The sequence below is a fragment of the Telmatherina bonti genome, assembly GCF_933228915.1.
Source record: "Telmatherina bonti genome assembly, chromosome: 1".
Lineage (NCBI taxonomy): Eukaryota > Metazoa > Chordata > Actinopteri > Atheriniformes > Telmatherinidae > Telmatherina > Telmatherina bonti.
In genome coordinates, this window is record NC_136619.1 from 31129586 (window position 1) to 31153464 (window position 23879).

Here is a 23879-nt window from a genome sequence, read left to right on the forward strand (position 1 = left end):
CTAAAAAATAGCACCCGGAGTGGGATTGAGCATCAGTCAGCCGCCATTCACACCCCCTAGCCACCTTTAAATTTACAGTGCTCCCATGTTGGGGCTTCTTTGCATCTTTGATGTATTACCTTGCATATCAAATAATAAAGTAATTTTATTTGTATGTTTTAGTTAGATATTAAGTTGTGTATGTAAAGGTACTGATGTGATAAATACCAGCAGCTGCATATCAGTGACCAGCCTAACAACTGCTGCTGTGGGTTTTTGGGTTAGACATATATTTCCACCAAGGTCGAATGGATGAACTCTAAATCCCCACCAGGGACCTCAACCATTGGCTAGATCAGTAGTCAGCTTTGGTATGAATATAGCCTTCCCTGACTTTTCTTTGGCGTGAATTTAGTCCCTTATGTTAGTTAATATGAAAATGAAAAAGGCTCATTTACTTTTGACACCTCTCCATGTTTAAAATACAGAGTTGATTTGCTGAACACACATCTTTTCCAGGAAAGTGTTGCACTGCTCTTATACATTTACCCCAATGAATCAATCTAACAGCAATCTTGCACACTGAAAAATCCCACCGTAACAAAGGGGACTAAGTGCCTTGCTTAAGGGCACCTCAGCAGAGGTTTCTCTCCCCTCGTCCAATTTATCACGACCGTCCAAAACTTGACCGAGCAACCTTGCAGTCAAAAGTTCACTCCTGTAACCTTTTACCCATTGTGTTTTTGAGTCTGCAGTTGTCTACAAATGTAAACCTGCCTTTGGAAAATAAGGGGAAATAGAAAAGTAACATTTGCCTCAGGCTCCCAGTGGCATGACCACTCTGCCTTCTTTCAATAAAGATTACACATACATTACAGTGGACGGGCCTGGCCCTCCCTGCAGCATCAGTGTATAACTCACCACAGTCCTGACAGATTCCAGACGGTTAAGGCAGAAAATGAAAATGCTTTTTCTCTTTGTATGAAGTCAAACACATTTGGGGATTCAGTCGGAGAAATGCACTCACCTTTCTTCATTTGTTTCCCCAACAGGGAAAATATGAGTGACTGTACTAGTTAAGGAAAATTACCGCTCCGGGAAAGTATTAGTAGAAGTAGACCACGCTGTTACTAGAGGGGAATATGACAGTACGTGCATCAACCTATGAAATAATGAGAATAAAAAAAAAAAAAAAAAAAATATATATATATATATATATATATATATATATATATATATATATATATATATATATATATATATATATATATATATTAAATAAGGACGAGCCAAATAAAGTTGATTCATTTTCAAGCGGAAGATGACTAATTTAGTGATTATCCCATCCTGTTAAAGTCCCCTTTTCTTCAGATATTACAGCTATGGCTGCATTCCTATGGCTAGTCCTGCTTTTTGTTTATGAATTACTCATGTTCATCGGGTTTCAAGAATAATCACACACTAACACTTGGTCGATTTACAGTTTTTGAAGCAAATACTTGACACGAGATTTGATCCTAATTTGCATTTTTAATCACAAGCACATTTCCTCTTTGTCTAAACAGGTTTGTTCTCAAAACCTGTGAAACAAATATTCATGCATCTTCCTCTATTGTGCATGCACAAATCAAAATGTACTGTTTTTTTTTTTTCATTATGAAAAGGCATCAATACTTTAATAACAATATCTGAAAATCATAGATTATAATAAGGCTACAGGAAACGTTTCATATCTTAGAAGACAAAAAAAATCATATTTATATATAATAATATCTTTTACAAATAATCACAACTTTTATGACTGGGAAGAAAATAATGTCACAGTGCAACAAAAAAAGGATGATAAAGTCTCTAAGAGGCCTTTTTTGTTTGAACCTTAATCTTCTTAGCACAATAGAAGTCTCTTCAACGTCTCAGTAGAGTTCAATAGTGCTTCAAAAAATGTGCAGTTACTGTATTTCTTCTTGTGTGAATAAACAGTTGGAGCCTATACAATTTTCCACAGGAGAAGTGTAACTTATCCATCTATGTTCATTCAACTACTTCAATGAGCAAATATGCCAAGGGGGGGGAAAATAAAAACATCTTTTTTTTTATGCTTCCTGAATATCACTAAATTTGACACTTATGTAAACCTTAAAAATATGACACATTTTCCGTCGAGAAGTAGTACTTAAAAAGGAGTATTTTTATCTTGTTGTATTGTTACTTTTACATAAGAATTGGAAAACTTCTTCAACCACTGTTAAGTGAGTCATACAATATTTTTGACCATCTATGGCTCATCTAACAATCACCTCTACTGCCACACATACTAAAGTGCAGTGGCTACAGATAATGAAACAAGTGCTGCTTTGAGTACGATGCTAGTGGAGGACCAGGAAATTAGTTTGAATTAGTTTGGTTTCCATCCAAACAAGGTTAAAAAGGCATGTGACATCATCCTTGTGTGGATAATTGTTTAAGAGGATGTATGCTCTGTCATGTGCACTCAATACCACAATCACAAAATTGTATAACAGAAAAATGTGAACATGAGGGTTATAAGTCTATAAATCTGCCTTTTGGTGGATATACAGGTTTTATTAAATAAAGAACCAAAAAAAATAAATAAATATGAAAAGACTGTAGAATTTATTGCATGTGGCTGCTTGAGCGGTTCAGCTTCAGTCTTGCCTGTGACAAGACTTTTGTTTCATGCGCAGTCTGTTAATTGCGTCTTCATTGGCAAAACCTGCATGTTACATTGTGCAACTGGCATATTAATTGAGGAAATGATGTGCAGGGAAAAAGGACTGACTATTCAGTCTTTCAATAACCAGACATCTGAGACCATCTCCAGCACTGTCAGCTTGCATATATATTTTGTGCATGAGATAAAGTACAGCTGCCCCGCTAAATTCAATGATGGCACAGCATTTTCGAAGATTCCCCCCTAATCTACAGTCTTACCATCATATTCAGGATTGTGCTAAATATGAAATAAGACTGACAATAGATTTAGATGTAATGGTTAGAAATGCAGCACATGCATCATAATATTATGATTTTTTTTTTTTTTTTCTTTTACTGTACCCCCCACAGCCACCACCTTGAAAAGGATGGGTAACATGATTATATTTCAGGTCAAAAGTCAGGTTTCAAATTCCAGGCAGCAAGTACACAGAGCTTTTTTGAAAGTGACCGTATAGACGAGGTCAAACTTTAAAGCCTATATTTATTTATTTATCCCTTTTTTTCCCCTCCCCTCCTCCTCACTCAAATGCAGACTAAGCTCTGCTTCTGCCTTTCAAATGGAGTGGACAGATTAAGCTGAGTTAGGCCTACTTTCCATAGATGTGTTGGTGTGGCACTTTGAAATCCACACCTCCCCCTCCTCCTTCCTCCCTGCAAGAACCAGTGAAGACGTGACATATCTATACTTCTTTAACTGAAAGGTAGCAGGAGATTACCAAATGAAACTGTCTGGATAAAAAAAAAAAAAATTAACTGTTGCCAAAAAATAAATGAATTTATTACTGGTTGTTATGGCGACTGTTCCGGTAATGATGATAATGATGATGATAATGATGATGATAGTATGACTTTGGAAATTCTTGTTGCTTAAAACGGAGTAAATAATTTTATGATGCAGCTGAAGTTTTTATGGTTCATTTGCTGCTCATGTCAAGATGTAATTAAGTGAAATATTGCAGCTGGTTTCAACACCTCAGAAATAAATTAAAACTCGGCACAAAGGGAGTCCATTTTAAAGCACAACAACAAACAGAATCTGGGATCATCATTTTATAAGATCTTTTTATACCTCTGTTGATTGTAACTTGCTTTATGAAGTTACTGTGTGTTGTGCTATGATAATTTAGCCACAAAAGATTGGATGGATATACTGTAAAGATATTTGTTTTTAAAACAGTTAAAACTTCTGGTGCAAAATCATTTTGTGAGAAATCTCAACAACTCTACAGATAAATTTCTGGTCATTTCAGGTTGTGAAGAGGTTACTTCTTCTCGCCACTCCAGTGTAAGCGATGGAGAAGAAGAGGGAGTATCACATTTTGAGAGCTCATTTTCTGCTCTCTTACAAATTCACAATTTAATTTTAAAGGTCAATTATAATACAATTACATACTATGATATAAAAAAGAAAAAAAAAGAATAAAAATATTTTCTTCAATTGCATATTCTGACACATTTTATCCCCTTCAGGGTGAGAGACTCCTTTGAGGCTTCTGTCTTTCTAAGCAGTTCCATCGTCCCAAAAGGCCTAATCTGCTCTGACTGATAATCTAATCGGTCCGAAATATTAGTCTGAAACAAAACAGCCCAATAGAGATTTCTGTGTGTGCGTGTGTGTCACGTCATTTCTCTGTCTGATTTATCTGCATTTTGATATTTATTTGATTTGCGATGAGACTTTGCAGAAATTTGCCGTTATCCCCACCAGAAACAATGTGCATGTGAAGCTTCGGAACATCTGACATAAAATGGACCACAGTAGGGTCTGCATAGTGTCAAACGGTTCGCACAGATGCAGATGCAGACACCACCTACCCAGCCTTTGACAGCGCTGGTGCAGTGCCTTCTGGAAGAGAGAATTACTTACTTTGACATGGATTGTGTAACTTTGTAATAAAAAAAGAAACGACTTAACGTAGTGAGCAAAAAACATGAAAAAAAAAGGTAAATAGAAAACACAAATATGTGCTTTTTACTTCAGAAGATATTCATAAATATCTGACTGGACTATCACAGGTTTTACTGAATTTGTGGTTCGCAAAACCTTTTTATATAAACTAAATACCAATGATTATGTCTCCCATATATTACATGCGGTGAATTAACTCACTTATTTGGGCAGGAGGATACTTAACAATGAGCAGACTTTACAAAATCTAAACCAGTCTTTCGCTGCTAGGCTAAGAAGAAATATGAATAAAACCCTCAGCATCAGATGCTTTAGAAGAGCTGCCAACTTGATCCCATTGACATTCATGAATTTAGGTCAGTTTCACTCGGCACTCAGTCTGGCATCAAGCTGCATACAGAACATTAAGACAATATGTGTTTATGTGACCCTTCAGAAATGAAAAGAAAATAATCCACCCCAACCAAATGAGCTTTGTTGAATCATCTCTGCGTGAATATTTAATTGAAAGTAAATTACAGTGTGCTCTGTATCTGTGTCTTTGGGTGCTCTGCTTTTAAAATAACAGATCAGTCATACCAGAAAAAATCTGTTTGCCTCTCAAAATACACAACTTGGCAGTATCATCAGCTCAAGCACTTCTTTGTGGGAAAATGCTGATTAGAACTGGTGGACACATGGAAGTGTGACTGAAACAAATCCCAGTTTATGCATAAAGTTCTTGTCAAAAAAAAAAAAAAAAAAAAAAAAAGGAGAGCAAACGGACAAATTCAAACCAGGAAAGGAACAATCTTTCAAACATTTATTATGAAATTATAAAGGTAGAATAGCACTGTTCAGATAAAGCTTTTATAGACAGAATAGAGGTTGCAGTGTACTGAAGAACTGTAAGAGTTTATTTCAGATGTAATTAATGTATACCCAGCAATGGGGGGGAAAAAAAGGAAAAGAAGAAAGCAGGGCAAATAAATAGCACAAAAAAAATCAAAATAAATAAATAAAACAAGCCCATTATTGTTTAACACAGCACATTAGGCAAGATTACCAGGAGTTCAATTTACATGAAACATTTCATATATACAAGAAAGATTTACATTGATGAGGGTTACACAGTCTTTGTGAGCTATGGGGCTCAGTGGCAATGCAGTCAATGGCAGTCACATTTCAAGTCAAGTGTGGCTCTTTGCTGCAGGGATGGGGGGGCTGGGGTTGGGGTTGGGGTGGGGTGTTTGGCTGGCAATGCCATTATCACAACTATTACTCTGGACACTGGCACACGTTAGAGACAGCAGCAGCCTCTGTGTGTTATTTAACACAACAAGCCAATGACAAGGTCTCCCTCTGGTCAGAACAAACAGAAGTACTTTTCCCATCTTTTACCCACGCACCCCATTTCCCTCTAATAATAAACAGAGAGAGGATGAAAAAAACAGGTAGAAGACTTGGCTGCTAACCCCCCTCATATGTCACTAAGGATCACAATACAAAGGTGAACACACCCTTGGTGATTTAACATTTTATGTAACTGCATTGACCCTGATAAACATGGGTGAAAAATTAGGGCTGGAGATGAGGAAGAGGAGTGGGTGGAAGGGTCGAGTGAGGAATGGAAAAGGGAGTTGGGTTGTTGGGTTGGGGGTGGGGAGGTGGGGGGGTGGGGGGATTTGGGAAGAGGGGAGGCAGTCAAACAATGAAGTAGCATCAAAACTTCATCTTTATATAGAGCTTTTTTTTTGTAGACAAGGAAACAGTCAAGAAACATTTTCTTCCACCCTCTACTCTTAGTTTTAGGGATATTTTGAAAGAATCGAAATGAGGTGTTGATACCTTCTAGTCGGTGTTTTAAGCTGCAGTTTGCCTTATTTTTATCATGCGGTGTTGGAAAAAAAAAAGAGACTTGATTGATTGCCTTTGGAAAATAGGAGATATGTTTTGTGGATTGGTGAAAACACAGAGATGGATCAACTAATGTGAGTCCCACAAAAGCCACAGCGACTTTTGTGCATTAATGTCACCAAGCAAACCACCTAAAGAGTGATCATCAATCAGCTCGCTTTGAGCATTTGTAGAGATGAATAATGAAGCTGAGATAAATTGGTTTGCCAGCCAAAAGTGATGGACACTAAACAAAACAACAAAAGAACACAAAAAGGAAAACATCACAGATAAGATGTTTTGATATGACGCGATATTTGTCACGATGAAAATGTTGGACATGTTTCTCAGAGGAAAACAGTACAGTGAGGAAAGATTTGTCGTGACGTGCCATGAACACACTTTCAAAACATAAATAATAATCAAATGAGTGAAAAAGAAAAAGAAAGCAATTGATAATTCCTGGTAATTTGCCATCATCTGTGTTTTGGCTAGGCTACCCCTGGCTGTTACCAACAACAAAGAAAAAGCCAAAAAAAAAAAATGCTGCAAATAAATGTATTAAAATCAGTAGTACTTCATTTTTCGACACACAGAGAAAGTAAAAGACAGAAAAAAAACATATAAATGAATTTCCCAGTTCAGCCAGTGTGCCGACGGGGAGCTCTGATTTATTTTGTTATTTTGTACAGACAAAATGCGATCCCCTTTGGGCTAATAATGTACTGTGGTAGTACAACGCAAATCCACTACTTTAGTGTAGCCCAGCATACATTTCATTTCCTCTTACCCTGGTAGATACGGAGTACATGGCAAGTTTTTTAAGAGAAGCACAAGGTTTTTTGCAGTAAAAAGTCATGAAAATCTTCAACTGATGATTTAAAGCTTTGATAGAAGTCTGCACTTGCAGACTTATTGGCTTACTATCTCAGGACAGCTACATTTGTTTTAAGGACTGGTTACTAGGAGGATGCAGTAGTCAGGCATTCTGCCTTTGGTTTGCAGAGTTATTAAATACATCAGAAATATTTTGGTTCAACTAGAGCCTTTACATGTGTTTGTCTAGTTTATTTATGAATGTAAACAGGGCTTTTGCGAGTTGGTGTCCTTATTTTTAAGAAAACTTTAAGTTTTTACGCTTACTGGAGCATCATTAATCAAAAGTATCAAGGACACATAGAGTATGAGAGATTACAAGTACGGTACCCAGATTAAGTGACAGGATAGCTGGGGAGAAGGATGTATGATCACAGTCGGCAACAATCGCTGGCCTCTCTCCATCTTCCTCTTTCATACTGCCAAACTCTGTGTCAGCACAACCCAGAAGATATTGCAACAGACTTTTCCCCTCAGGTGCAACATTGTCATAGTTCATTAATCTTCTCAAACTTCTCCTGCCACCATCAGCCCCCGAACATACTACTAATCCCCTTATTAATGAGGCAAATGAACCTGCACAAGAAGGACGACTCCCCCAAGGCTCCATAATTACAATGGTCTGTATAAACTCCTGTTTGCATAGAATGTCCATTCATTAAACGTACGACAAGACAACAGCACTTTTTTTTTCTTCCCTTTCCACAGGCCTTTATCACATTTTATGCACTATAATCTGAGTACTCCATCAACTGTAACTTTTCAAAGTCTACCATTTATTTGTCACCAATGCTGTAAGATATATATTTTACTGCAGTGGTCACAATATATATACATATATATATATATATATATATATATATATATATATATATATATATATATTTATATATATATTTATATATATATATTTATATAAATATATATATATATATATATATATATATATATATATATATATATATATATATATATATATATATATATATATATATATATATATATATATATGCCGTGTTGATTTGGTCTGAATGTGCTAAAAGTACACTGTACATAACTACACAACACAGAAGATGCAACACTCCCTGCCCCCAGATCTAAGGCGTGTTTAATGGTTTATAAGAGCAATGTGACATTAAGCTAATTGTAGATGAACGGTGTAGGCATGTTTCTTGCCATTTATTTTTAAAAAAAAAAAGACAAAAAAAATCTAAAAACACAGATCAAGCCTTTCACATGAGGTATTCAAGTTATATGCTTGAAAAATCCACAAGACACTTTAAGCACATGACTGTATTTTCTAACATTATTGTGTTACCATAAGAGAAGTGAGGAGAAAAAGTACACATCTTGTGTATCAGAAAGATGACTTTATGCATGAATTTATCAACACCCACTTTTTCCCATTTACTGTGCAATTTATTTACAGTTTACAGTTCGAATTCAAAATAGGGTTGATATCGATTATTCATGAAGTTTCGTACACTTTTGCAGTGATTACTAGCAATCCCTGCACCCCTGCTGTTAACCATGTTAGTGTGTTGATAACATGAGCCCTGGGATCTGATGTACAGCACATGCATCGCCACTGGGTTCATGTTATGATAGAGAACCACATAGATGTCTAAGCCTTCTGACAGCAAGAGAGTAAGACTAATGGTGATAATTATACTTGGTTTCTTAGATGCTCATATTGCCTTGTGAAACTAGGACAGTGTTCTCATACTTCTTTTTTTCTCCAGTCTTGTTTACACTAATATGGGTCCCTAGAGGGTAAATAATAAGTGAGGAAAAAAAAATAAAAAAGAATGGGTAGGCAAGGATCGCTTCTATTGCTATCAGCAAAGTTAGGGTCCATATAAAGCTGATTGCAGAAGGCGTTTATCTGCGATGGCACTGTTGTAGAAGTTTGCTATTACTATTCCCTACATGTTCTTTACTCTGAAGAGATACCACTGAAGGTCATGCTTTTCTGTTGCTCTCAATGTCTTCTCTCTCCACTTGCTTTTTGTTTTTTTTTTCTTTTTTTTCAAATCAATCAGTTTCTTTTGTTATTGATTGGAGCTGATGTTGCATGGAGGCAACACTTGAAAACGGGAAGAAAATAGCTTTTCAAATCTAAGAGAAGAGGTCAGTCTTAAAAGCCTTTCCCCCAGCTTTGTGTCTCTTACTCTTGAACATACTTTTTCATTTAATTGCTTGTTTCATGTTAACTTCAGGCTACAACGGATGATTGGTGCTGGCTGGCTACACCCAAACCGAACAGTATTTGCTAAATGTCATTATTTTCTCATCTGCCTTTGTGATGCTTTATATGGTGCCACAAATGAGCATCCTACTGGCTGCAGTATTACTGTATTACATCAACTCACATTTTACAACCCCAAAAAATTACTTTAATAAAAAACTTTAAATCATATTGACACATTTTTATTAACAATGTGTATAAAAGATTTTTTTTTTTAAATAATGCAATTCTTATCTTTTTCTAAAGCGCCTCTATTCTGCAGGGACTCTGATATGATAATCTAATGGTATTACCTCTTGGATCTGTTGCCTACTTTACGTTTCACTCAAAGATTATATGTATTTGTTTTTGGGTTTTGAGTCATTTTATGAAAGAAATGCTCATATTTATATTATTTTATAAGCAGATAGAATTCTAAAGCTGAACTGAACTCACCAGTCATCTATTCATGAGTCCTCATGAAATGGGAGTGAAATGCACATGTCAATGCAAATGGTTGGCATTGTGGTAAACAATCGAAATACAAATGAAGCAATGACACTGATAGCAAAGCCTCAGTGTCATGTCACATGTCCCTGTAGTCAGTGCGGTTAAAATGTTTACCCACGATCAATAACTGCCATTTAAATTCAAGTATGAGCTGGAAGCTTTGTCATTTTTATGTTTTTTAAGTAATTATAATCAAGAACCAATTAGATGGGCTCATTGAGGATCTGCAGAGAAATTGCAAGTTAATAATGCTGCAAATGCAGAAAAGTCATTTTTGATCAAATAATACATAAGTCTGAACATATCAAATCGCATCATCCTTGCTTCATTTTGTGTCATAAAGACACAAATACATGTTTTTACTTGAACTTTGTACATTACATGAATTTAGAAGGTTATAATGCTTATGAGACATATCTTTAACTGAGGTTCTGAAGAGAGATGCTTTTAGAAAAAGATGGCGAGATTGGCAACTGAACTGCTGGGTTACACTGAGGCACGACTTCGGCTACGTTTCAACCCTCCCTTTGTGGATGAATTACACTTAAACCATACACAAGTACCCCAGAAAATATGAATCAAACCATAGAGCTGTGTGAGCAGAAGTGTATATTGTCAGTGGCACTATAGAGAACACATCGCCTCTGTTTGTGTGCTTCTTTGAATCATTTGTCAGAGCTATTGATTCCAATAAATCTTGCAAAGAATTGTGGGATGACTGAGCAAATCGATGAAGTTGTGCTTACAGTAGGGTGTCATATCTCATGTGTCCCCCTCTTGGACTGAAACAGTGTGCCCCCTCCTGCCCCCAACTCACCCACCGCAACCACCGGCACCCATTTCAATGCCTCACCTCGTCTCTCTCTCTCTCTCTCCCTCTCTCTCTCTCTCCCTCACATCACCAAGCGCACACACACACACACGCACAAACAGCAAATGACGCCACACTGAATGCCTCTTTTGACTGCTACCTCTCACACGGACACACATTAAATGCAACCCCAGATGCAGTGACCCGGAGGTATGCACTGACAGGAGTCGCACAGTGTCACCCCTGTAATTCCACTCTCTCCTCCGGATAGATCTTATCACTCACATCTCTAACTGCCATTATCAATCTTCCCTGTGCAGCCTCTGCATCATTAGGCCAGAGTACTTCACTAAGAACACTAACATAGGTTTCACTCTTTTTCTTCTCCTTCCTTGCATTCCACTGCAGGTTGGCGTCGTGCCAGGCTGTGCCATGCAGCGCAACAGTGCCACCTAAAGGTTCAGTACCACCACCCGTCAAGCCTGACCCACTGACAACAGTCTCCCTGCCTCCCTCCCCGTCGCCCACCCCCCTGCACTCTGCCTTATCCTCTGCTTCCACTGCTCCCTGTATTTGTCCACGTGTGTTCCGTTAGATTAGAACTGTGTGTTGTGTAGTGGTGCTTTATTAGCAGAAAAATTAATAAGGCTTTAAAAAAAGGAGCATGGATTATGTTGAAATTTGAGGCTCATTATTGGCTAATCCTTTTTGAATTGGATGTGTATCAAGTTCCAGATGAGCTTCACTCAGTTCGCTACTGTGATTTGAGAGGAGGCATTTAATTCAAGCTTAGATGATGAGGCAAAGCCTACAGTGACATTCACAATACCACTGCAGCACACTAATTATTGACCGTAGTTATTGCAGCAGGTGTTGAAAAGGTTACAAAAGCTTTTGTGATATTACAATACACAGCAAAATAAAGAAACAAACAAACAAAATAAAAACATGAATACAGTCAGTTTTATGAGGTGAAAAGTAAGTTGTTTTTTTTGTTGTTGTTTTTTTTAATGTATGCTGCATTTTTGCTGCGATGAGGACGATTATCTGAGTAGATAGGCAAGAAAAAAATGTTTCTTTCACAAAGAACACTGAGTCACATTTAATGTTATGTAGGGTACATTTTACCAGTGATCTAACCTGGGTGCTGAAGAGAAAAAGTAAGGCAAGGCAATCACTCACCCATTTGCATTTTTGTTAAATACGAATTAAATATATATTAAAGACAAAACTCCTTATGATTATTTCTTCCAAACCCAGGATTAACTCCATAAGCAAGCAGATGTTCAACTTACTTTTTTTCTTCTTTTTTTTTTTAAGTTGGGAAACAGTGAAATTTGCTGAAGCAGTAAGTCTCAGCACTCTTTTCTGTTGCTTCAAAGAATCTTATAGTGAGTCCCTAATCTAGACTGGCACTTCAGCACTGTGGAACAGGGCAGTTATAGGCAGTACTTATAGACCAGTAAAAGTGCTCCTTTACCTGCTGTCTGGTGTGCATGGGCCCCTTCGTCTTGAACCCTCCTTGGGAGCTGCACTCTGAGGCACTGAAGTGGTCGGAGCTCGTGGAGGATCTCTTGGAAAGGGTGTCACAGCCTCCAACAAATGTGTTATCCAATGGGAGTTCCTGAATCACATGATGCTTCTTCACGGAGACCGGTGTGTCGGCCTTGAGGTGGAAGGCCGACTGCGGAGAAGCAGACTTGTAGTGTCGAGCCAGGTCTGGGCTGCTGGGTTTGAAGGTTGTGGTAGGTGTGGCATTCCAATCAAAGCGCCCAATCCCTTGGTCTTCCAGCTCAGTGGGCAAACTGATGGTTCCATTGATTGGCTCGTGGGCTGGATCGTCGGGTTTGTTTCCTTCGATGGTGACGAAGTTGAGCAGTGAGCTTTTGGGGGACTTTCTTTTCTTGCGTTTTTTCTTCTTGTTCTGCTTGTTTTCTGTGTTGGGCGACATCCACTCAGCCCCTTGCTTTTTCCTCTGTGCAGCTTTAAATCTGGAAGCATGGCGACAGCGCAGCAGCACAGTCACAAAGATGACAATAATCACCACTAAGGCCCCAGTTACAAAGGCTATCATTATAGTTAAATAGTCACCACTTTGATATGGTTCACTACTTTCACCAATGTTTCGGTCAATTGGGGTCTCCATAGTGCGCCGGATGAGGTCATAGATAAGTGATGAGTTGCCCACCGTGTCATTGACATATAGATATACTAACACCAACGTATGGAGTGATTTGGGATACCCAAGGTCACTGATGTTGACCACTAATCTGTGTAAGCCTATGTCAGTTATCGTTGGCTTCTCCTCCAGAGTAATATTTCCCGTGACAGGGTCAATTCTGAACAAACCTTTGTTGTTCCCACTCACAATAGTGTATTTCAGTTCTGCGTTCATTCCTGTATCACCGTCAACAGCAAACACCTCTGCCACCACAGATCCCGGGATAGAGGAGAGAGGCACGAGCTTGAAAGACGTGTTGGAAGGGGGGTAGATAACGATGGGGGTGTTGTCGTTCACATCGATGACATTGATGGTCACCTTGGCGGCTGAGGAGCAAGGAGGCCTGCCACTGTCCACAGCTCTAACATCAAAAGTGTAGGAGCTCTGTTGCTCCCTGTCAAATGACACATTAGATTTTATCACCCCAGAGTACGGATCTAGTATAAAGTTCTCATTGTCATTCAGTATAGAAAGAGAGACAGCAGCGTTTTCTCCTGCGTCTGAATCTGTCACAGTTATCACCCCCACAGTGCTGTATTTAGGAAGATTCTCTGACACAAAGAACTGAAAGTGGTTATGTGTAAACTTAGGATTGTTATCATTTTCATCCAGCACCGTTACAATCACAGCTGCCTGTGTTTGCAAAGGGGGCGTGCCGTTATCTCTTGCCGTAACAGTGAAGAGGAACCTGTCCTGATCCTCCCTATCAAAAACCCTGGATGCAGTCAGGACCCCCGTCTTTCGATCCAGATCAAAAAATGATGCATTTGGCCCCAGCTGATAAACTATCTCTGCATTCTTCCCGCTGTCTTCATCTGTGGCGCTAAGAGTAGTAAGGAAAAGGTCTCTTTTGTTGTTTTCCATGACGGCCAGCTCGATGACGGGTTGAGTAAAAATAGGCGGGTTGTCATTCTCATCCTCCAGCCTCACTCTCACCAAGGCAGTCTGATTCAAGCTCGGCTTCCCAGAGTCTGAAGCCACAATTTTAAAGTTGTACTCTTTTGTTCCCTCGTAGTCAAGCAGTGCAGATGTCTCCAACAGATACTGGTTGTCATAGACAGCTTTGAGATGGAAGGGTACATCCTTTTCAATAAAACAAATGACCTTGCCATTTATGTCTGTGTCTTTGTCTGACACTGTGATCAGGGCTATCTTGGTATTGATGGGATCCTTTTCTGAGAGAAAAACAGTGCCATTAATGGGGCTGATTATATATCTCAGGTCTATATTGGGTGGATTATCATTAACATCAGTCACATTTATGGTAACAATAGCTCTGGCTGGACTTGAGCTGCCATCACTGGCTAAAACAGAGAGCTTATGAATAGCGGTCTCTTCCCTGTCCAGAGGTCTCTGCACTGTGATTAAGCCAGATGTTGTATTTAATGCAAATAATCTTTTTGTAGCAGGAGAAACCTGAGTCCCAAATACATAACGTATCTCTGCATTTGCTCCTATGTCTGCATCTGTGGCCTGGAGCTGCACGACAGATGTGCCAATGGGGGAGTTTTCTGGTATATGTACCTCTATCTGACTCTCTTTAAACACTGGCTTGTTATCGTTGACATCTGTTACAGTAACCTGAAGGATGGCAGTGCTGGATTTCTGTGGACTTCCGCCATCCTCTACTTTAATTTTCATCACATACGTGTCCTTCTGCTCTCTGTCCAGATTCTGCTGCACAATGAGCTGGGGCCACTTCTCCCCCTCAGGCGTTTCTACTATGTCTAAGCCAAAGGCACTCTGCCCGTTGATCAGCTCGTATTTGTGGACACTGTTGGGGCCAGTGTCCGGGTCAGTGGCAGAAGGAATGGCAAAGCGGCTGTTAATGAGGGTGTTCTCTGGGATGGAGATGTTGATCACAGGGGAAGGGAACATGGGGGCATTATCATTTGTGTCTTTCACAATTATTTTGATCTTAATCAGCCTGAAATAATCATTAGGCAGGATGACCACTTCAATTTCAAAGGAGCACTCGCTGTCCTCAAACGAGGGACCAGGGCACAACTTTTCCCTGTCGATCCGGTTTGATGTGGTGAATATCTCTCCGGTACTACTCAGAACGCGGACCAGTGGGTTATCTCCTGCTTTGGAGACGAGTCGGTACACAAGATTAGCACTTGCTCCAGTGGCAGCATTTGTGTGGGAAATGTTTAGGTCCTTTGGTATATTTCCAATGAGGACATTTTCCTGCAGTTCCTCCCTGATGGGGTAGATTAGTTCTTGAGCTATTGCAGGATCTAGCCATATGCAGGCAAGCAGGGCACCCAACAGGTAATAGTCTTTTAGATCCATGACAGTGTTAATGTGTTTCCAGCCTTCACAAATCAACGGCTTCTTTCTGTGCGGCGCTGTTACAGGCAGTGACTCCTTGCGTGCGCTAGCATGAATCTTCCACAAACACACCTATGAATAGATAACAGAGTTTCTCTTCAGTGAAGTAACTTGAACACGAACAGTAATTGCATTTAACAAGAACCCCCCCCCCCCCCCCCCCCCCCCCCCCCCCCCCACCACCTCTCACAGTCAACTGCTTCATCCACTCTGACGTTTTTAAATGATTTTATATTGAAATTTAACCATAAGAAAATGTGATCAAACATTCACAGAAATCAGAAAGCAGCCAATTCACAGCAGATGTTAATGCCTGTTTTCTCTCTCTCTCTCTCTCTCAATCTTCCACATTTTATGGTCACCAAGAATTTTCAACACCACCCCCCCTCAGGACAAAAAAAAAAAAAAACTTCACAACACATTACACAGCCTTATTAATTTCACACTTAAATTGCTCAAATGAAAGAGCTTACGCTGTGTGTGAGTTTCTAAACGAATGGATGCGCATGAATGATGCCTACAAAGTAAGCTCAGTCAGATGTTGAATTCAATGGGCAACTGAAAGCTATTCTTATCCTACATACCCAAATCCTTTGCAGCGAAGGAGAAAAAAAAAAACTGGAGTGTGTCAGCTCATAGTCTTGCCGATGTATGCCAGTTTATTCTGGTAAAGAGATCCTTCTCTGCCAGATCTGCGTTTGGGTCCAGAGAAGAAGAAGAACACAAAATAATTGCCCCGTAAGAGGAGTCAGAGTCAGACAGAACAGATTTGAGGTAAAAGCTGCTGATGGCACAAGCAGGGGTAAATTAGAGGCTGCATAGCCCGTGTCGCAGTTCCTTTCTCCCCGTTTAACTTCAGGAATGGACAGAATGGACAGGGACGAAGTGTGCGACCTGCAGGGATTGCGGTGATCAGCGTCGCCCGTCCAGCAGACACATCAAGGTGCTCAGTGGTTTGTGGCGCCTTGCTGAAAAAAGGGTCCGAAAATCAATGCTCATCTCCGGTTCACTCCTGAAAAAAAAAAGCCGGTGTTTTCCTCCTCTTTTTTTTTCTCTCTCTCTCTGTTTGTCTTCAGCTACCTGTGAAGGTGAAGGCGCCGACGAGGTGAATGCAAGAAGAGACACTCGTGTCCCGTCATGTTTCAAGTTCACGGCGCTCCATCAATTATCACCACACGCAGACACAAGCTTCTTTTTTAAAAAACACAATAAAGAGTAAAGGCATTTATAAAGAAAAAGAAAGAAAAATCTCAGTATTAAACCTTTTCTTGGAAATGCCAGCCAACGGGGAGAAAAAGACAGTTCAGTGTTAAAGCGATGCGCACAGTCTGTGTACCGTTTATCCTTGCACTCTCACTCCCAGAGCAGAATATCTTGCACTAACTCTTTGTAAACCCATAGGAGGGGTGGTGAAGTATACCACTCCAACGCACCCCCCCCCCCCCCCCCCCCTCCTCTCTGCACCCCGCCGACCCTCCTCATTGGACACCGCCCCTCTGTTTCTGTTGCAGCGTCAAACCGATCAGCCACAGGATTGGCCAGCGGTCACGTCACTCAAATCAATCCGGAGAGTCGTCCGCGGTGAGATGCTCCGTGAAGATGCTGCAGGCTGCAGAGACGCTTAACCAAAAAAAACCCCGAGGCTGGAGGGGCACGAGCATGATGACAGCGATGATGAAGCTGACAGTGTTGCTGATGATAATGTACAAAATAAATAAATGACACAATATTCCCTTGCTCTTACACTGTGTGTGACTACAAAAAGGCAAAGCACTTATTGCCTTTAAAGGGACGCATCAAACGCATAAACCAACCTGTTAGCCTGTTTGTCAGGTGAGCTCTCCAATAATTGGGGGAGCTCATGAAAAGCTGTAAAGGCCATTAAAAGCTGCATCACTTCCACGGACACCGATATGCTGAGAATAAACACGGGCATACAATAAAAGCCTTGTGTGAGTCACTTATAAACAGCACTCTGGACAGAGAATCCGTTGTCTAAGCATCTTTTGCACGAGGTGCATATTCACGCTCTGTCCACCACACTTAGCACCCTGCAGTCAGTCGTCAGCATTTGTCCGTTACAAATAACCTTGACAGATATCCTAGTCATCAAAGCCATAAAACTGCACATGGACTCCTCTGGGCTACCAGAGCAATGGGTGAACTGATTTTTTATTTTTTTTTTTTAAATTTTTTTTTTTTTTTTAAGTTTACTGCCTCGTGCATGAGTTGTGATGATCTGAGGTTGCTGTGATGTGACTTTGGAATGGCCCCCATAACTGCATCTTACACAAGTTTCAGGGCATTGAGTAGGCTGAACTGAGCCAAACTGACATGTTGGAAGTGACAAAGGGAAGTATATAATAGTAGATTTCAGAGGTGTGAGATCTATCATATAGCTTCTTGTCGTTACTTAATTTCAGTTTAGCATAGATAACTCTCACATCAAGCCACAGCTCTCTGTGTGCTGCTGAGAAAGGCAAGCTGTTGAGCTCAAAGCTGAGCAGCCTGCCATGGTAAACACTGCCATCTTGAGGTGGTGCTTTACAAGTGCCTAAACAGTCTTCTGCGCTTCAAATCCCATATAAACCTCGCCTTTCTTTAAAAATAAGGCTTCAATTCAAGCTCTATCCGACACCTGGGAGTGGGTGACTGCATACTATATGACATGGAGAGGGACCGAGTAAAGAGCTATGCACAAATGACCTGAAAACAAAAGTGAGAATAAGCCCCAGTGTTGGTGACTGGTAATGGAAGCGATGCAGAGGACATGGGGTCCACACTGCTGAGGTGAGAACTAGGCTGCAAATGTCTCCTGAGAGGGTGGCTTATTGCCCGGTCAGCAGTCCATTAGCACAACCAACCTAGTGGCCTGACCTTTCCACCTCTGGATCCAGCCATCAGTGTCCTTAGCTGCGAGAGAGCAGCTACAGGAATGATCTGTCACTTCATTTTAAAGTCTGACACTCTGATGTAGAGGGAAAAGTGACAACATAAGTGTCTGTGGTGGTGAAACACTTTCTTGCTCTGGTGGCCAGCAGAAGTCATTAGTAACTCATCACCTGTTTTTATTCGCTGGCTGGAAGTGTGTGTACATCTGTCTTTTTTTTTTTTCTTCTCCTGCATAACAGGAAATATGCTTGAGGTAAGACAGAAAACTTCAGCGCTTGGTTGGCAGGTCCCTGACGTGCATGTGTGTTAGTACATGGATGATCGGGGAGTAATTGGGAACCCAGAGCTGAAAGTACACTGAAAGCCAGAAATCCTCACATCTTCTGAAGGAATCACTAAGACACAGGTATTGATCACCAACTCTATCAGTACTCCACACAAGTAATGCGGATTCTCTGTATCATGGGTCAGTAATACCTTATTTATTTTCTCTTTACAGATAAGTTAAGTGACCTTTGTTTCACCAAAAGCAGCTGCAATCAGAAACTACACCACTCCCATTTTAAATTTGCCCACTTTCTCTGGCTTGTTATTGTAATATTTTACCTATTTGTACTGGCTGCGGCTAATGTTTCTGCCAGTCAGGTTACTGACAAGTGATGAATAATGTAATATGCTAATTTATGCACTCTGTCTTGCAGTGCACCTCCCACAATCTCCCATTGAAAAGAGAGCCTAAGGGAATGTCTGCACCTAAGGCCTTATGATTCCCTATATACCAGATGCAGTCAATCCCACTATTCACCTTGGTTTGATTCTCACACTGACTTATTGACTTGTCCAAGCTGTTGAATTGGCTTCATGAATAACACAAGGAACAAATATGTTTATTTTCATCTCCATTAAAGTGCAAGGTTAAATAGGTAATTTATTTGTGTTCTAACTTAAACAAGGTCTGTTGAGCTGGAGCTGGAAAAAAAAAAAAAAAAATTAACAGGTGGTGTCCCAACTTCTGTGCTGTAAAAGAAGATGCAACAGGAAACATGGCTAAAAGCTGGAAGTGTTCCAGCTGCTATCTGACATTTATCTAAGGAAAATGTGCAAACCGTAAAATGTGAGCTTGACTTTTAAACAATGGTTTTCCTCGGTGAGGAAAAATGAGCAAAGTTTGAAGAAAAAAGTGTCATAAATACAATTTAAAAACCAAATTAGTCTGAGAATACACTTGTTAAGCTCATTGAGGTTTTTCTGTGTTGTGCCTCAGTGCTATGAGAAACAGTAATTAGTGGCCATTTTAGAGTGTGAGAACTGTTTGACTTTTAGTTCTTTCTCTAGCCACAGAGCAGGAATGGTCAAAATGATGAAAGGTAATTTAGCCACAACTGTAATTACCCAGATCCTGTGCAGTATCGAAAAAAGGACTGCACAACAAACTGCAAATGAATACTTATTTTTACTCTCTACTTCCCACCTCAGTTCTTCTAATCAGCTGACTCAGAGAAAAACATCAGCAGGGCTATTATCACTTGAGCTGAATCCTGCTGCTTGTTTTACTGTACCACCTGCCAGCTAAGCAAATGTGCACTTAAAATTGGATTTGGGCTATAATCAATTTTTTTTTAACTCATTTTACTTGTCATCAAAAATCGCATATTTACTTTAGCTAGGTTTTGAGCTGGATGCTCAAAATTCAAACAGACATTTTCTTTTATCGCCTATTTATTATGATTTGGCTGCATTTTAATAGAAAGTAACCCTTATTCTTTTTCCATAGCTCAGCTCAGCCGCTCTCTCTTTCTTTGTGTAAGGGTGTGCTGTATCCCACGGAAGAAATTGGTTTCCTTTATTCCTTGTCAATACAAGGAGCCACTGCAACTACTGATCAAAATTTACGCTTTTTTTTCCCTTTAAAACCTTTCTGCCAGTGTGATTTCTCTCAAGAGTGGTAACAACCCAGTGGATAATTAGCGTCACACATGCTGTGGATCCCGAATACTAATCAGAATTTCCAATCAAGCATTTCCGACTCCAAAGTCCCAAAATATGTAAATAAAGATTTGGATGGGAAATATTAATCCTTTTTTTTGTAAGGTGTTTTCAGAGGAATTCTCTCAAGGAATTTGAGTTATATCATTTATCAAAGCGGCAACAAGGTGCTTTGATACATGCAGGACTAGAACTGTACAGCTGCTGGCTTATGAGTCAAGATTTGGCTGCTTGTTCAAGGTAATTTTTTTTTTATTCGCCATATGGCAACCCCACAAACATCCCGTAGTTGCCACTGAGCTTTCTGGTTATTGCAAAACTGTTTTAAATACAGTTTTCTTTTTCCACACAGGCAGCTCATCCTTTACTGCCTGTTGGTTGGCATTTGACACATAAAATGCCATTCATATTAATCATTTGGACATTGATTGGCACATTGTTTGTTCAAAGATGATATCCTGAGTGGAGAGATTCAAGATTCCTTAAAAAAAAAAAAAAAAAACTAAGATATCCCCACTAAGAGTCATCTCCTCTGTCTTCATAGCCTCCCTCTGACTGTAATTTGTTCTCTCCCATCAGTTTTGGCTGCTTCTCACCCTCCCCTCCCCTTCTCCCTGACACATTTGAATCACATTTCACTTTGCAGACTGTGCTCTGAGAAAGGTCAAACATTCCCTCCCATATGCTTCCCTTACTGATGTAAAAGCCAGAATCTTACCTGAAATGGATCCTGGTCAAAGATTGCTTCAAACCAGGAAAAGAAAGTGGACCAAGATCCTTTGCTGCTTTGTACATTCACAAGCAGATTTGACCTTGTGCAGTATGAATGAAGCAATATGAAGTTATAGGGTACTTGGCATGCACTGCAACACCAGTGTGATTTCAGATCCCATCAAACTGAGTTGTGTACTTTAGGCAGAGACATCATGTACTCACCCTAAAAGAAATTGCTTGAAAGTTTACTATATGTCTGAGGTTGTACTGATTTATAGTATCTCTCTCTTTTTTTTCTATCTGCTTAGTTCCTGGTTGACATATGGTACATAAACGCTAAAATCTCTCAAGCCTTGAAGTCTATACTAACTGTTAATATCATTCCTTTTTTAATATCTTTACCACCATTCCTCAGAGGTTTGCCATCATTCTTCAGTTATCAGACTGTGAAGTTTCTAAAACAAGCTCCAACTAAATGTGAGATTCTGTAGGTAATGAATCCATACTGTACTGGATGGTTAGCTACAGATTTAGAGTCTCCATATCTTGAAAAAAAATGCCAAGATCAGGCTCTGAGTGTAAATTAGATTGAGCTCATTTATTTCTGGCAGTTGCCTGATTATGACTTTGACAATGAAGACAGTTTGTGAAGAAGAAAGGAGATGGCAAGAAAAAGCCTACATTTATACCAAGGCTCTAATGCATCATGATAAAGGTCAGACTTGTGCATGGCAGTTTTTGTCATGCATTAGCCAAGCAGTTACACATAAACCCAGCAGACAAGGCTAATTAGTCATTTCAATAGTTATTGTTTAATTTTACTTAACTTCCACTTCAACAAATGAAGAAAAGAAAATTCACATAAGTCAGATCTGTTTGTCGTTCACCGTTTCCAAAGCTTTATGATCGTCAGAGTTTAGTCTTGCAGTTCTCAAGATCCAAATTCCTTATCCTGACATGTACTCCACTTAATCAAATTTAGAAAATTCAATTTCTTTCGTTTTTTGTTTTTTTTTTTGGGTCACACTGCTTTTAGCTGTTTTTGTTGGTGGTTGTTTTTATAGTTGCAGCATGCACTCAAACACACAGAAAAGGAAGAAGTGAACACATCACCATTCAGTAAATATATATTTTGAATAAGACACTCTCATCAACGTATTTCAGTGTATGCGTTTTGTTTTTCCTGTTATCTTTGATGAATCCAGATCATGAAACATGGTGCAAGGTCACATACACATACATTGCTCTCAGAGTTCAGTACACACACACACATCTGCTAGAAGGTCTGTGACAATAAAACTATTATTAAGAAAAAGAAAAAAAATCTAGTTGACACCAGGTTATAACAAAAAACTGGAACCTTATGTGCCAAATATGTGAACACCCAGGTGTGCTGCCATTGTTGCAGCTGCACTTTTACACCCACTTATCAATTTAGTCAGTGGTCTGAAACTGAGAATGACTCATTCCCTCAGAGTGAGCTGACATAGATTTGTCCTGTTACTGCGATATTGAGTATGAATACAGGTAGGAAGACAGAAAAGAAGTGAATGAAAATGAGAATGTTTCCTCTGTGAGCAAGGCTGGTCAACTACCTTGAGTTTTCTTTTGCTTATAATACAGCATTCATGTGATGGGTAAGTTGTTTACCAACTTCTGTCGTGCGGACAATCTGCAAAGGAAAATTATAGCGCTGGCTTTTCTGAAAGCTCTAAAATATCTGTTTATGATGAATCTGTGTCACTTTGTTTTTATCTAAACTATCAGGGACACATCTAATTTAGATGTGCATTTTTTTCTTATCTTTACCAGACAAAGTTTATCGAGGCATCTTGTGAACTGTTTTTATGGTATATGGCAAACATTGTAAGGAAAATCATCACGATCAGAAATAAACTGATCTTCACATATAAATCTAAATTAGTGAAAATGTTTGGGGGTTTTTTTCCTATGTCTCAAATCATGCTAACATATAGATGTGCTATTGTTAAAAAAAATGTTACAGTGACTTTTACAGGCAACAGAAGCTTCTATCAAATCACTGCCCATGGTGATAAGGTATTATCAAATGGCAAAATACAATTTATGTTCAGCAAATGAGATGGGGAATTTAAAAAAATACCACTCAACTCTATTTTCTTATTTTCCCAATAGATTCAGCCAAGAAAATGATATCATATGTTGTTGTCATTCTGTGTGGTGTGATGTCTGATGGAGGCTCTGCCAATAATCATGTTTGCATGGTGAAGAGATTGACAGCTTTTTGAGCACTTAAAGACTGATTCATGCTTTTCCGTATATTTAGCTTTATGCTGGGTTGCCCCCAAGAGTTGTATGGGAAATAGGAATGCTGCAAACTCTAAGATCCCATTCAGTCATGCATTACTGTCAGCTGGATCAAGGTGCATGAACTGCTTAGGGGGGTTGACATCAGCGCAAAACTGTTTTTTGAGAGCAAACATGTCATTTGAGTGATTTTTATTGGATGGTTACAAATCTTGCACTTAACTTTTGTCATTTGCCATACATTGTGGTTAAAATGCTGAGGGGTATCACAGCTACAGTGCAGTAGCTGATGTAAAAATCCAACATTCATCCATCCATCCTCAGACCTGTTGGAAACAAGATAAACAAGACACCTTTCACCACGCTATCCATGATAGGTAGTTAAATTCGACCTGTACCTTTAGCTTTTAAAAGACTGCAGCTGGTGGAGATAGTCTGGAAGAGGAGGTACAGGTGCAGAATGATGCGCTTCACTTTCCATCTTTTTAATCCGCAACCTGGGACAGCCAGCGAGGCTGCTCTG

At 39.5% G+C, this 23879-nt stretch overlaps 1 protein-coding gene across 1 annotated transcript in view; it reads right to left on the reverse strand.

The window, feature by feature from the left end:
* pcdh9 (protocadherin 9) overlaps positions 1–15439 on the reverse strand; it is a gene marked incomplete at both ends in the record, with an annotated part of 200191 nt that extends 184752 nt beyond the window's left edge. The window contains one exon of the mRNA XM_079238331.1: positions 12404–15439. Within this exon, the coding sequence (XP_079094457.1) occupies positions 12404–15439 (3036 nt within the window). The remainder of the gene's footprint in view (positions 1–12403) is intronic.
* Positions 15440–23879: the final 8440 nt, after the last annotated feature.